Consider the following 16480-nt stretch of genomic DNA (forward strand, 5'->3'; position numbering starts at 1 on the left):
TATTCAAGGATGGTTTATGTCATCTATGACTGTCAAATTCAAGGTCTTCTCTTTAATTAATATCACTGTTCCTGGATGACTTTCAATAATTTCTTACACAAATTGGCAACTCGTTCATTAGCCAGCAGTTGTTTCTTCACATTAAAGGAACTGCGGAAACAATAACATCATTCCCAACGTACTGTAATTTTCTGGCGTCCTTTTATTTAGGAACCAGTTCACGATGCACTGATAGAAGTGCGTCCTCTCCTCTGCCTTTCATTCTCTCTCAACAGCTGCACAACGTTCCCTTTGTGTGCAGGTGAAATGGATTTCTGTAAGTGCTGATTTCTGATATGTAGAAGATTCTAAAATACAAATTTTAGTTGCATCCTAATTTCATTATTCTGACTCCATTGGGGGGGGGCAGAATAAAATAAATAAAAATAAAATAGGTTCAGACTCCCAATCTGCAAAAGACTTGTGCATGCCTTCCTGTTTTTTCTTAGTTGTTAGGGGCAGTGCTCCAATTAATAATTCCTTGTGTAATAAATAACCTGTGAAAACTAAGTGTCTGCTGGTAACAAGGCAGACACAGGAACGGAGCACCGCATTCTCTCTAACCCTACAGCCAGCACAGACCTGAACATTATGACCCAGGGACTCAGACACCCACCATGCGGCCCGGCCACTCCTTCCACAGGTATTTAATTGAGCATCTATCGCTACTGTGCTAGGAGCTGAAGGTACACTTTAATAAACAAAGAGGCCTGTTCACTGAGCTTAACTTATCAAACAAAAAAACTATAAATTCCACATACTTTGATTTAGCCTTGGCTAAAGCCAACGAGCTTCAGGCTTGGAAGACTGCTCACTGTTAAACAGACTGGCTATTCTAAAGTGGAAGGACAGGGACACCAATCCAGCCACCAAACCTTCTACCTAGAGTTTGTCCTATCTGAAATATTTTGGGATTGGAGCTTAAGAAAATTGTCATCAAAGAGACTAGAGAGATTTCATCCAGCAACTATTGGAAGCAGAATCCCATAGACAAGTCTTACAGGGAGCTCTGGGAGTCCTGCAGAGAAGGCAGAAGGACGGGAAGAAGCAGAGGAGTCACAGACACCATGAGAACATGGCCCACAGAGCCAACTGACCAGGACCAAGGAGCCTGTCAAGGGGTCTGGCTTGATGCTGTGCCTGGGTAGCTTGGTGTTCTTCTGGGAATCCTAACAATAGAAGCAGATGCTGGCCCTAACTCTTCCACCTACTTGTGGGACCCTTTCCCTGCCGCCCCGCCCCGCCCCATCCCCCTCCCCTGTACTGTGCTGCTTGGTCCAGCCTTGATGTGATAGTACATGCCTGGTTTTATTGTACCTGGGTTATGCCATAATTGGTTGATGTCCCTAAGACACCTGCTCTTTTCTGAGGGGAGGCTGAGTGTATCTAGGGGAGAGGAGAAGTGAGGGAAAGATTGGGGAACGAGGGGCAGGAGAAACTGTGGTTGGAATGTAATATATAACAGAAGAATGAGAAAGACAGAGAGACAGAGAGACAGAGAGACAGAGAGACAGAGAGACAGAAACACACAGAGACTTTAGCTGCCCTTCCAGAAGACCCAAGTTTGATTCCCAGTACCAACACGATTCCCACAACCATCTATAACTCCAATACTATAGAATCCAATGCCCAGTTCTCTGTATGAGATGTAATTCTAGTTTTTTAAAATATTATGAACAGAATTAATTGGGAAATAGTTTTCAGTTAAGTTACAAAGAAGGGAAGCTTACTGGCCATGGCCTAAATATCACACAAAGCAAAGCAACCTTGTCCTTGGAAGCACTGACAGAAACAAATATGTTTGCAAGTGGAGACACGGCAACTCAGTGTACCGAAGCTTTAACTGCATGTGCAAAAGACACACTGGTTCTGAGTTTCTAAACTAAGACTCACCCACTGTAATTTATATAGTTGATTTCATTTATTTTTGATGCCTGTTACATTTTCAACAGATCTTTAAAAAAAAAAAAACATTTTCCCAGGGCTAGAGAAATGGCTCAAAAATAAATAAATAAATTTTAAAAAGTTTCCATCCCTAAAGTTACAGAGGTTTTTGTCTTGGTCTTCAGACTGAAGCAGTAGGCTACCTACCCCACAGGGTACAAATTTGAGAATCAGAATAGGCTTTTATAGGTTTTTAAGGCAACAGATAAATAGCATCTTAAAAACCCCATACCTTGCTAAAGTCTGGAAGGAACTTATTCATAATACCATCTTTTCAAGTAAATCTAGCTCTGTACCTACTGCCACACCCTGGTTCTAACACCAAGCCTAATTAAGCACATCACCAACAGCCTTCAGGTTTTCTACAGAAAGTCAAGAATTTCAGAGGAGCTTGGAAAATAGCTCACTCCATAAACAGACCACCACCCAAGTATGAGGTTGAGTTTGAACCATCAGAACAATGCACATTAAAAAACCAGGTCCAACAGTGAACATCTGTAATTTCAGAGCTGGGCAGGCAGAGGGGACAGATCACTAGACTCATTGGAAAGCAGCTTAGGTGAACCAGTGAACTCCAAGTTCAGTGAGAGACCTTCTCTCAAAGAACTCTCAAAAACCTACCAGCCTGGCATGGTTAAAATAATAATAATAATGACTTAACAGTCATTCCTGCATTCCTGGAACTGAAAAGGCAAAGGCAGTTGGATCTCTGAGCACAAGCCCAGTCTGGTCCACAGAGTGAGTTCCAGAACAGCCAGGGATACACAGAGAAACCTTGTCTCAAATAAATAAATAAATAGACATCTAATAGTCACCTATTCATTACAGAGCATACAGTAGGCTAAATAAGTCTTTAGTGCTTTAATATATAATGGCAACAAACAACAGTTTGATAGAATACACCTAATATATGATGAATGCCAGGTTTTATGTAAAAATTTTATAGTAATGAGATACAGGACACAGCAAATATAGCATAGTATAACATAAACTCACACACCTAAAAAGACTGGAGTCTGACTATTTTTTATTCTTCCTTCTAACCACCCCTCTAATAATGAAAGTTTTAAAAAAAAGTAGGTAAAAATACAAAAGAGAAGGAAGGAGAAGATGAAGGGAAGAAATAGCAATCCACACATGGGAAATGTCAACAAATGTGTAGAAGACAGTATATGGCCAGGAGCTGGTGCTTGGCAAGGCAGGGTGCGCTGTGTCTCTCACAGCAATGTAAGGAGGACACAGCTGCTCACAGAGACACCATCGTCCTTCCATACCCAGTGAGGAGATGAGAGGAGGAGACACAGGGCTATGAGCAGGGAGATTAATTAAAAGTTCTTCAGGAAAGAGTCCACACACCTCCCTGCCTGACAGTGGCCAAGCGTGCGCTCTCACACTTATTTGAGGACAGCGTATAGATCAGCAATTCTCTACCTGTTGCTCTTGACCTATGGGGAGATGAACGACCCTTTTATAGGGTTCACCTAAGACCATCAGAAAACACATTATGTAGCAAAATTACAGTTGTGAAGTAGCAATGAAAATAATTATATGGTTGGGGGTCACCATAACATGAGGAACTGGATTAAAGGGTTGCAGCATTATAGAAAAACAGGAAGAGAAGTGATAAAATATGATGCTCCACGGGAATATTAAAATCATGGTGGTTAAAAAGAAAACATTTTTAAACCTTTTACAATTGTGACATTTATTTAACTCTGGGGGGGGGTGGTTTGTGTGTGAGTGTGTGATGGTGTGCATACATGACACGCATATGGAGATCAGAAGACTACTTATGGGAATCAGTTCTTGAACTGGTTAGCAGGGATTTTGTTTAATCTTATTCTTCAGAGGTTTTTTACTTTCAATTGCAACTACACACGTATGTGTACATGTGCAAGCAGGAGCCTTCCCATCCCAGAAGACAGCATGGGATCTCACGGCAGTGAATTTGCAGAGCACGGTGTTCTGCCTGACATGACTTCTAGGGACCAAACTCAGCATTCTCTACAAGAGCAGAAGAGTTTGTGCTCTTAACTACTGAGCTTTCTCTTCAACCCCTTGACTAGCTTTAACTGTACCCTAGAGTCATCTGAGAGGCGCCTCGGCTGAGGAATTGCCTGGAGGAGACTGGCCGATGTGCATGCCTGAAGGGAACTATCTTGATAATTAACTAGTCCAAGGAGGGCTTTGGTCACAGTGTTTTATCCACGGCAATGGATCTTCTACCAGGTAGATCCCAGGCATTGAACTCAGGTCATTAGGCTTGTCAGGAAAGCACCTGTAACTGCTGAATCACCTCATTGGTCCCAGAAGTATTTTAGATCTCTAATAACAGATACTGCAGTCATAAAGTAAGAACAAGGATTCTGAAAGAAAAATGGAGAGGAAGAAAGAGATCTTAAGTAAGATACATAATTAAAATGGAGGTAATAAAAAATGTTGGGCAGAGAGATAGGAAAGGCAGAAGCAGAAGAGGGAATAACAAAATCTGGGCAGGTTATTTGAGCCTGGGTTCCAATAACCTAAGCAAGTAGCCTGTTTCCTAAGAACCCATCCAGTAATGTATAGGATTGTTGCTACTTAGGCCTACACAACAAGGTAAAAATCTACTGATAATTAATGCAGAAGCAGGCCTATGTAGCCACTGTGTAATTTATGAACAATGCCCTGGAGACTCTTATAGACAACAAATTATTAATCTTAAGAATGCAAAGGGGAAGACACATGAAAGCAATGCAGGAAAATGCAAGAGAAAAAGAAAGAAGGGGAGGCTAATCTCATCCTGTGAAGTATGAAGCCAAAAGGCACTATCTGTGCTTCGTGAGACTCCAGGAAAACGAGCCATCCATCACTACTGCACAGAGATGTCCTGGCTGATAGCGAGGCTGAGTCATGCACTTATCAAGAACTTCTGGGGGCTGTTCATTGAGTTGTATGATGCAGTGTTTAAAGTGACCCTGGAGGGGTTGCCATGGATTTGTTCCTTGGGAAAGTTTGTCTCTAACCTTTGTAAGGCCCTGAAATTTGATCTCCAGCAAAAGAAAAAAGAAGAAAGGTTTAAAGTACAAGGTAAAGAACTCAGGAACCAACAGCAGTGATGTAGTTTTATTAAAGATGAAGAGAGTGGTAAGGGGGATGGTGAAAATAGACTGATACCTCGATAGCAGGGCAGGAAGTCAAAAGATAATATCTCCAGTGGGCCAGTCAGGAAACAGGCAGCGTAGTACTGAAAGAACTGGGAATCCTCAGAAGAACTAAACTGAAACCATTTCTTAAAACTATAAAGATTTCCTCAGAAAACAGGAGTAGGAGGTGGAAACATGGGACAGGAGACCAGTGCTTCCTTCTGTGTGTAACGTTAGCACTATCTCCATTTCATCCACCAGCAACTTACTTGGATCATTTCTTTTAAATTTAGTTAATAATTTCTTTTTGAAAAAAAAGTAGCAATCTAATCCTGCCACTATTTTGTACGTTTGTGGTTTCCTGAGAATGGTCTAATAATGCAAGGGTAACAAATGACCTTGGCCTAAATGTCTCACTTAACGCTGCATTTGGTAAATTAATACAAAGCAATTCTAGAGAATACCAAAATGTGGTAACCTCCCAGTTAATGATGGTAAAACACATAGTCGATACTCCGAAAAGAGTTTATCTACCCATTCTATCCATCATAATGCGCGCGCGCGTGCGCGCGCTTGTGTTTGTGTGCGTGTGCGTGTGCGTGTGCGCGTGCGCGTGCGCGTGTGTGTGTGTGTGTGTGTGTGTGTGTGTGTGTGCGCGTGCGTGCGTGCGTGTGTGTGTGTGTGTGTGTGTGTGTGTGTGTGTGTGTGTAAGTTCACACGTGCGCACACACACACAAGTGCATGTGGGAGCCAGAGGAAACTTTAGGTATCATTCCTAAAGCGCCATACACTCTGTTTTCGCAGACAAGGCCCCTCATTGGCCTGGAACCTGCCAAGCAAGCTAAGCTGGACCATCATAAGCCCAGGTATCTCCTTGTCTGTGTCCCACACTGGGATGGTAAGCATCTGATCCTGCCAAGCCTTTCTCTGTATAGTTCTGGGGATCAAACCCAGGTCCTTTTATCTTGAAAGCACATTATGGCTTGTGCCATCTCCCTCACCCATCCATCTGATCCTTAATGACCACATTTTTTATTCTTCTTCTTTACAAATAGATGGATTTTAATACCCTGTTCACAAGAATAGGTTTAAGAAAGAAAATGCCAGGTGCAATTACTGACACTAAGAAAGTAAAGCTATTATCACTTTCACAGTAGGCAGGAGGTTCAGTGCTGTGCCGGTGACAGAGAAGGGCTAATACGGCATAGACAGATGCTGTGCATGCTGGCCTGTGGTGCAGCCCAGGCATGCACCTCGTACACCATCTGGGCAGTGTTGGAAGCCTACAGTGCAGAAACTCAGGCCACTCTTCACACATACTCAATTTACCTGAATAACTTATGTCCTTAATTTTGGAAAGATAGGCAACATTTAAAACTGATTTAAAAAAGAAAAAAAAAAAAAAAAAGCCAGGCGGTGGTGGTGCACGCCTTTAGTCCCAGCACTTGGGAGGCAGAGGCAGGCAGATTTCTGAGTCCGAGGCTAGCCTGGTCTACAGAGTGAATTCCAGGACAGCCAGGGCTACACAGAGAAACCCTGTGGGGGGAGAGGAGAAAAAAAGAAAAAAAAAAGATGTAAACTGTCTGACTTCCACTTTCTGAGTCAATAGGAGGAGTTTCCCCAGAGACGGGGTGTTCTCTGAAGCTGCCATGGTGGATCTGCTTTTCTTGTTTATAGTATCACTCTGGCTGCAGGCCATTAGCATTTCTAAGTATTGTTCATGTATCCCATGCACAGAATCCTAGAGAAAGGACTGAAAATGGATTTTGACAGCAATGGGGACATCTGCCATTCCTACCTAAAAAAACTATTACTAAGTAGGTACTTTAAATGGTACATCTTTTTCTTTTTTACTTTTTTTTTTTAACTTTATATAGTGCAGGGCACACCACACATGTAGAAATTAGAGGACAACCTACAAGATTCAGTTCTCTCCTTCCTCTGGATCCAAGATGGAACTTGGGGTGTCAGTATTGGTAGGAGGTGTCTTTACCTACTCACTGACCCATCTTGCAGGCACAAAGAAATAAGCCTCTTTATTGGGATATTATCTTAGAGCTACTTCTAAGAAAAATGACATACATATGCACTATTGTGTTTCTGTATAGGCCTATTCCTCTACAACTTAAATTCAGCCAGCTTTGATCAGAACCACGGCCGGCTGGCAGATAACAAAACAGTAATTGTTAGTAGGCAGGATCAGAGATCGCTCTGAACAGCCGGAAGTAAAATCTAAACCACAACTTGCAATAACTGGTAGTCACCATCTACTCACATTTTAATGTCTCTCCAGCATACGGGATGTGCAGTTTGAAGCGGTCACAGTTGGGTCCAGGAGTCAATGATGTACAGCTTCAGCAATCCAAGGGAGGGAAAAATAAGATTTTTAAGAACAAAATTGAAAGGCCCACATATTTATGACACTTTAAAAAGTAAATAGAAAGTAATTTTTATACATAAAAGAATTAATGAAGAAAATGAAAGCCATGACTACTCATGGAGTCCAAGGCAATATATGAGCCTTGATCGGAGATAAATTACGGATCTTGCAAAAAAAAAAAAAAAAATTCTATGCCTTCTAACAACGAACCCCAAGTGCTTCAAGTATCTCTTGCATAGAAGTGTATCTTGACTTTTAAAACCATGTATATCATCCAAAACAGGTCTCTAATCCTTGGTGCCAAGAACTATAAACACAGGGAAATTTTATGGTCATATTTTAAACATAGATTCTTAGCTTTCACTCTGTTCATACAAAAAAGAGCCCACTTTTGGCCTTTTTCTAGTGGCAGATGGTTTTCTTTCTTTCTCCAAAGGTACGATGCTTTCCCGAGATCTGGCACGCCACCCCACTCATCTGCAGGAAAGCACAAAGCATGGTACTTGATTTCAGATAAAATGCAAATGCAAAAGAAGGGAATGAGTCAGTCAGCCAGGCCTCAGCGTTCGGGGGTTTTAGAAATCTATGGCTTTACAAGGCTTGACAATGGCCTCTACTTCTCATATGTCTTGATTTTGTAAGATATCTCAGGACCTTACAAGTCAGAGCTTCGACTGCACAGACAGCCCTGATCTCTTAACTGAATAAAACATTCATAGGAAGTCGGTGAAGGAACCCAGGTGGGTGCCACGGTGGTGCCACCATGTCCAACTTCCGTATTTTATCTCCCATGTTCTCTGCCCTACACTATAGAGGCAGTGCTTTGAAAACACAGACTTGGTTCGATAATAGGACTCTTCTGATTAAAATCCTCCTTCGCGCCTCGTGGGAAAGCCATCTCAGTTGCCACCACTCACAGGACCCTGAAGACTGTCTTGCTTCCTGATCATCATCTCTGAGATGCTCACCCTGCTCACTGTGACTCTGCTTGACCCTCTACCCTCTGTGTTACTCGGCTTTGATTTCATCTCCTCCAGAGGTCTCCCTCGATTCTCCACTGTGAAGCAGCACACACGGTTTGGTTTTTGCGTTTGGAGGTTTTTGGGTTGTTCTTTTTTAATTCTCCACATCACCTATGATGCTTGGTCTTAATGCTTTTGTCTCTTGCTATGGCTTCCTCCCTCACTGGAAACTGAAGTACTAACAGACTATAGATTTTGGCTATCTATCTGCCTGGTGTTCCTACGCCCCCAGAACAATGCTCAGTAAATCTTTTCTAAATTAAAATAAATTAAGTAGACACTGGACTAAACACAGTTATGGCAAAAGGAAGAGTGGTTTCAGATGAAGACCTGTGCTGTAAGAATGTATCTTTTACCCATTTTAAATCATCTTCAGAAACTGGAAATGTGCTGTTTTGAAGTTTAAGGTGGGAAAACCAAGATAGACCAATTCTACGAATCTGGAGGTAAGAATATCAACTGAGAATTCTTTTTTTTTTTTTAACATATAATTACATTGTTCTAGTGTGTGCAGCCATGCACAGGCACTCAGCCATGCCATGGCACACGGGTAAAGGTTAGAGGACAAACTGTGAGTCAATTCTCTCTTCTCCCATATGAGCCCTGGGGAATGAACTCCAGTCAAGCCCAGCAGCTAGCACCATTGCCTACTGAACCGTCCGCCAGCCCTCAAGTGGGAATTCTTGATTATATCAAAAGTAGTTTGTTCTACTAACACGTTATTAAGGGAACTCCTGCAGTTAACAATTTACATTAAAAAATGTTCAGCATAAGTTTCACATGCCCTCACCCCACAGTCTCTTACATAACTTCTAAAGTTGTTATCTACCTGGTTTCAAACTGTGGCTTGTTTTCTCAATCCGACTGTAAGATTTTGGTGCTAATAACTGTTATGCGCATTTTAAAAAGAGAAAAGGAGCATGCCTAGCCCAGTGCCAGGCACCCAGCACAGAGGAAACCTTAGTGTGTACAATTAATCGCAACTCAAAACTTTCCACTGAAGCATGCTGGTCTCATGAATACCCAGAGAGGACACTGGGTTAGAAACTGTGCCCAGGAAGGGCACAGTGTACAAGTGGGCACGGTAAGCAGCGGATACACAGATAAGGATTTGCTGAATGTGCCAGCCTTTAATCTGAGTATTTGGGAGGAAGAGACTGGTGGATTTCTGTTGAGTTTGAAGCCAGAGTAATTGACACAGACGGGGCAGCTAGAACTACACAGAGAGATCCTGTCTCCCTCTGAGAGAGAGAGAGAAAGAGAGAGAAGAAGGGGGAGAGAAAGAACGCTTTGCTGAATGGATGTGCCATTGTGTCAATGAGAGGGAAAAGAAAGGGAGAAGAGAACCAAGTGTAATACTATGTATGTATGAGGGCTGACAAGACAGCTGAGGGGGTAAAGGCACTTGTCACAAAGCCTGCCAGCGTGACTGAACATAGAAAAGGAGACATCCAACTCTTGAAGATGGTCCTATAACTTCCATCCATATGCAGTGTGGTATGCTTGTACCCACAAATATACAGACATGTGTGCACCTGCACACATACACAAATGCAACTTTTCAGTTAAAAAAAATATATATGACAGTATTACAACAAAATCCACTGCTATTATTAAATAATAATAAAAAGTTCTATAATGTGCACTAATGAAGATCATTTATAAATATGTATAAGAATTGTCTGTGCACACATCAACCAATAACATAGAAGAAAATGACATCCTTGATACTTGATTCTTGGGACCTACAATGTTGATACTCTTGATTCACTTAGCAGATTATTCATAAATATACAAAAAATAATAAAAATATTTCTTCCTCTTTAAATAATCTACTCCTAGTTATTGAGATATGATTCAAATTATTAAGTTTTCTATATAAACAGAGAAAATGGTCAATTTTACTGTACTTGACAAGACTTTAGTCAGGAAAAAACACTAATGCAGGTTAATTAGGTTCCATGCAGACATCACAGTCTTTACAACATCAACATTTTTAAGGCAATGCAAAGTACAAGAAATGCTTTCAGGCTTAAGGCTAAACCCACTTAACTCAATATGGTCTAAAAAAAGTAGTGAGTTTGCCATTTCTGTTTTTAAGCCACCTAAAAAGAACAAAGTCGATGAATTCAGGGTTCCTTCCCTGAAAATGCGTCAGCTTCCTTTGCCCTGACTATTAATTCACCATTTGGCATGTTCCCTGCACAGCTTCCTGTTTTCGTGATAATGACGTTTGTGCTTCACCAACAACACTTAACATCCGCTAAGACGGAAGCCTTCAGCTTTGGCAACCTCAAGTAACAGGTGACAGTGAAATAGAATAGGCTCCAAGACCAATAACTGCCTTGTAAATAAGTCACACAATGTAATGAGTAATTGTAGCTGATATTCACCACATATTCGTTTTATAGAATGAAGAGGGTTTTGTTTTGTTTTCTTATTTTTTTTCTGCATTAAATTAGGTATCAACAACTTTACTCAAACAAACTGGTTTCCAAATGGTCAAGAATTCAGACTGACTGACATCTTAACACCTACCTAAATAATCTGCACAATGCAAAGGCAATCAAACCATTGGACTCAGGCCTTTAACGCAATTTCTGCCTCACAGCCAACTAAATCAAACCAAGCAAGGTGAAGGATTGCTCCCTTTCAAAGGAAATACATGAATTATAACAAAAGAAAGCAGCAAGATTATTCTATAGCAAATCTTTTACACTGTTCTCCAGCGAGATGGGCCTATCCACTTGATAACACGATTTTCTTGATATACCACATGTATCTCTCTGTATCACTAAAATCTAAAAACTATTTCTAGAATCTATTAGAAAAATGATGCATTTAATTCCTAGAATTTCAAATGATCATTACCAAAATAGTTAACTAATACAAGAATGTTTTTAAACATCACAAAATTAAGATATTCAAAAAAACCATATTGCCAGATCATGTGGCATCACTTATTATTCCCATCTTCTATGTAGTATTTCCATTCATAAACGATAAATTTCAATTTTACCTTAGAATAGTTAGAATGTTAGTATACCTCTGACAAATTTAATTTAAATTATAATGTGATTCTAGTAAGAATGTTAGGCTCAAATACTACTCTTAATCTATAACAAGGGAGTGAGTGCATGCTGGCACACACCTTTAATCCCACCACTCAGAAGCAGAGGCGGGTAGATCTCTGACTCTGAAAATTCAAGGCCAGCCTGATCTACACATTGAGTTCCAGGACAGCCAGAACTGTTTCAAAAACAAAAACAAACAAATAAACAAAAGATAACAAGGAAAAGTATAGTTTATGGGCTTTATGTCAACTTGACAAGACCTTCGAGTCCATAGAGAGAAAGGAGCATCAGTTGAGGGAATGACACCATAAGATCCAGCTGTAGGCATTTTCTCAATCAGTGATTGATGAGGAGGACCCAGTAAATTATGCCCCCCTCGGCTGTTGGTCCTGAGCTCTATAAGAAAGCAGCTGAGCAAGGCCTGGTGAACAAGTCAGAATGCAGCGCCCCTCCACGGCCTCTGCATCAGCTCCTACCTCCAGGTTCCTGCCCTGCCTGAGTTCCTGTCCTCACTTCCTTTGGTGACAGAACAGCAAACCTTTTCCTCCCCTTTCCTCCCCAGCCTGCTGTTTGGTCACGGTGTTTCTCTGAAGCAATAGAAACCTAAATGAAGACAAAGGTAAAGTCCTTTAGTTTCTCCAGACAGATGCTAAATTCACTGACTGCTAATCCTCTTCTACTGTGTCAGGGATTCACTGTTAGCATAGTAAAGGGAAAGTGAGGAACCACTTACAGAGTGAGTGATTTTCGGAATTCTCTATAAACCACAAATAAGAAGGAATAACTCTAATTTCATAAAGAGGCCCCTACAAAAGAAAACAATTCTACACTAACCCCAAACTTAATAGCAAAATACTCTCCTCTAGCCGGGCGGTGGTGGCGCACGCCTGTAATCCCAGCACTCTGGGAGGCAGAGGCAGGTGGATTTCTGAGTTCGAGGCCAGCCTGGTCTACAGAGTGAGTTCCAGGACAGCCAGGGCTCTACAGAGAAACCCTGTCTCGACAAAAAACCAAATCCAAAAAAAAAAAAAAAAAAAAAAAACCTCTCCTCTGAGAAGGAGACACAGATGTCTGCCCTTCACACTTTAACTCTCCACTGCATTGGGGGACAGGGAAACATGAGGGAAAGAGAGGTCAAAGGCTGGAAAGGAAAAATCAAAGTTTATTATTTGGAGATAATATTTGCATCTAAAATGTTTCTAGATCTTGAGATGCACTCCTGGAGTTAACATACGAGCAGAGCAAAGGTGAGTGGCAAAGACACAGGAAAAATCAACTATCTATTTACAACATCAATAATCAGGAATCAACTATCTATTTACAACATCAAATCAACTGTGTCTATTTACAACATCAATAATCAGGAATCAAATTTGTACGAAGATCCCACCAAAAACAGTAGCACAGAGGGTAAAGTGTCTACCTCGTCTGAGCAGTGGCTTAGGTTTAATTCCCAACACAGCACAAAAATGCATAAATATCAAATGATCAAGTATAGACCTATTTATCACAACAGATGTGTAAGATCTTTATGCAGAAACCTAATACTGTATTAAATGCAAAATAAAACAGAGAGGAATCATGTTTATAGTAAAAGACTCAATGAGAGAACATGTCAGGACCATTCTTTAAATAGTCCCAAAGGGAACAATTTAAAGGCAATTCCTAACACAACACAAGATGTCTGTTGGCTAAAGGATAGATAAATAAATTAAGATATAGAGAAAAATGAAAACATATAGCTATAAAAACATTACTTTTGCTGAATAAAACAACGTATACTATATGATTCTACTATGTAAAAAGTCAAAATCATAGTATTTGTGTGCTGACTGACAAAAGTATTTATAATGAAAACCAAAATGGTTTAACTATGGGGAAAGAAAAAAGGCAAGTAGGAAGAAACACACAGAAAGCTTCTAGGATGCTGTGTGTGTGTGTGTGTGTGTGTGTAAGAGGGTGGTATATGGTGTGTGTGTGGTTATGTGTGATGTGTAACTTTAAATTCTTTTAAATCTTACTTTTAATGATGGTTCTTAAATGCTTTAACTTCCCTTGTAGCCCACCACCCACTAGAGATAGTGGGGGAAAAAAAGGATATGGGATGGGGTTTGGGGATGGAGGAAAAGCAGACCTGTTTAAAAAAGTTCTTTGGAGCAACTCCCATCTGTGTTGTCTGGAAATCGGCAGTTCAATTCACAGGTTAGCTGGCAGTGGCAGCTTGATCCACTCGCAAACACTTGACGGGTACACCAGCAGCCCATTTTGGTAGTGGCAGGAGACCAAACACAAATCAGCAGCAATGACAATACATAGCAGCGACAGCCAGGCCTCAGCCTCAGCTTGAGTCAGTAGAAGGGACCTGGAGGGATGCCAGAAGTTCTCGGCTGTGCCCCTCTCAGGGAAACAGCGAAGACACAAGACCCACAGGTGTCGCACAGCTAGCTCTCTAAGCAAGTCAAGCCCAGTCTCCATCACTGTCTGTAGACGTGTCTCGCCTCAGCATGTGCATCTGTCTCAGCTGGCATCACTCTGCCAATCAGCCCAAGACCACGGAACACACCACCACAAGTTTTTTTTTTTTAATTCATTTCTCTCTATGGAGTCCCCACAAATGCAGCTCAGCTATGCAATGTAAGGCAGACCAATACATGCCTGTTGTTAGCAAAGAATCTCTGATCATGTGTCCTTTCATGTGCTTGCTTTAGCAGAACATCCTCTCTGTGTCTACTTCAGTGAAACGTTCCTTCACAAGTCTGCCTTAGCCTATCACACCTGTGTCCACTTTAATAAAACATTCCTTCACATTTGCCCCAGCAAAACACCATCTAACCGACTTGCCAAAGAACCTGTAAGTTTCTACTTCAATGTGTGAGTGTGTGTGTGTGTGTGTGTGTGTGTGTGTGTTAGTGGTTATGTATGGTATATGTGTGGTGTGTGTGTGTGTGTGTGTGTGTGTGTGTGTGTGTGTTAGTGGTTATGTATGGTGTATGTGTGGTGTGTGTGTGTGGTTATGTGTGGTGAATGTGTGGTGTGTGTGTGTGTGGTTATGTGTGGTGTATGTGTGGTGCGTGTAAATGTATGGTGTGTATGTGGTTATTATGTGATGTGTGTGTGGTTATGTGTGGTTATGTGTGGTGGTATGTGTAAGTGGTATGTGTAAGAGTGTGGTATGTATGATTATGTGGGGTGAATGTGTGAGTGGTGTGTGTATGGTGTGGGTGTGAGATAAGTATATGTGTGTGTGTAGTACATATGGAGGGGCTAAGAGTGGGTGAAGGTGGGGTGTGTGGGGTGTGTGTGTAAGTGTTGTGTGGTGCATATGCATAGGAATACAGAGACCAGAGGAGAGCACCCACTGTCCTGCTCTATCAATGTCCAACTTAATCCTTTGAGACAGGGTCTCTTGTTGAACCTGAAACTAAGCTGTGACCATAAACCTCAGTGATCTATCTTTCTCTCTCTAACCAACCACCCACAACACTGGAGTTACAGGCACATGTGAAGTGGTACCCAACCTTTTCCTGGATGCTGAAATCCAAACTCAGGCCCTCATGCTTTCAAGCAAGCCCTCTTACCCACTGAGTTCAACATTGTATTTCTTGACTTAGATGTTCAAGATGGTCACGTTTCAGTATCTACTAAATGTAAATACATTTCGCATATCTACCCAACCCCCTTGCAAAGGATTTTCTATGATCACTGGATTAGCCCAGCAACCTCGGACACACACAAGTTCATATTTTCATTTTCAATGATAGTAAGTCATTTTGAAACAACCTGTTCTTGTGTGTTTCTTTCCTCTGCAATAGAATTCTTTTTAATTCACATGGAACTAGAAGTTTTCAAGAAATTTGTGAACAATTTGTTGAACATCCTATGACAGGCAGGTATAGAAAATGTTAGAGATAAGTAGTCTGTGTTCAAGTGAGCATGTCAGACAACCCAGAGGAAGAAAATCTTGGGGAGGGAAGTGTTCAGTATGCATATGGGAAAAACGAATTCTTACTACATGAAATGTAGATTGACCCTGATGTTCACAGCTGGTTCCCAGGGTCCTGGCAGAAGGCCAAGCATCACACAATGCCAGACGGTCTATAGTGATGCTTTCTGTTATAACGGATGCAATGCTAACAATGTTAGTACAGGCAGTTCTCAACAACTTTTCATACGGTTACTGAATTGGACTGGAAACTAGACTGAGGGTACAACTTAAGTTGCCAATCTGGAATATCTTCCATTAGTATCCCCACAGTTTTTTAAATTTCATTGCCAAGTATGCCTGGTGAAAATACCATATTATAAACAATATAAATTCTAAGTATTAGCCAGACAGTGGTGGCGCACGCCTTTAATCCCAGCACTTGGGAGACAGAGGCAGGTGGATTTCTGAGTTCGAGGCCAGCGCAGTCTACAGAGTGAGTTCCAGGACAGCCAGGGCTATACAGAAAAACCCTGTCTCAAAAAAACCAATATATACATGTATGTGTGTGTGTGTGTGTATATATATATATATATATATATATATATATAAAATTTTCCATTTTAATCCAGACTTTGTATGATTTATAATCTACACATCTATTTTATAATTAAATAAAATGCATGTATTAAGATTCATAACCAAGTTGTCTGGACTATACTATAGTGTGTGAATGCTTATATAGTTCCAAAAATTCATATAATAAAATCTAATCCCCCACGGTGTTGATATTAAGAGACAGAAGCTAACTAAGTCACTATGAATGAGACTAATACCTTTATGAAAGGCCAGATGAAGTCTGCTTGTCCCATTGCCCTGTGAGAGGATATACAGAAGGCACCATCTATGCAGAATGGGGATTCAAGAGATACTAACTCCGGTAGCATTCTGACCTTAGACTTCCCAGCCTCCAG

The 16480-nt window shown here is 41.1% G+C and overlaps 1 protein-coding gene across 1 annotated transcript in view; it reads right to left on the reverse strand.

Annotated features, from left to right (window-relative positions):
- Babam2 (BRISC and BRCA1 A complex member 2) overlaps positions 1-16480 on the reverse strand; it is a 376664-nt gene that overhangs the window by 334312 nt on the left and 25872 nt on the right. Inside the window, exon 3 of the mRNA XM_052186334.1 lies at positions 7384-7460. Within this exon, the coding sequence (XP_052042294.1) occupies positions 7384-7460 (77 nt within the window). The remainder of the gene's footprint in view (positions 1-7383; positions 7461-16480) is intronic.

The sequence above is a fragment of the Apodemus sylvaticus genome, chromosome 6 (assembly GCF_947179515.1).
Source record: "Apodemus sylvaticus chromosome 6, mApoSyl1.1, whole genome shotgun sequence".
Classification (NCBI taxonomy): Eukaryota; Metazoa; Chordata; class Mammalia; order Rodentia; family Muridae; genus Apodemus; species Apodemus sylvaticus.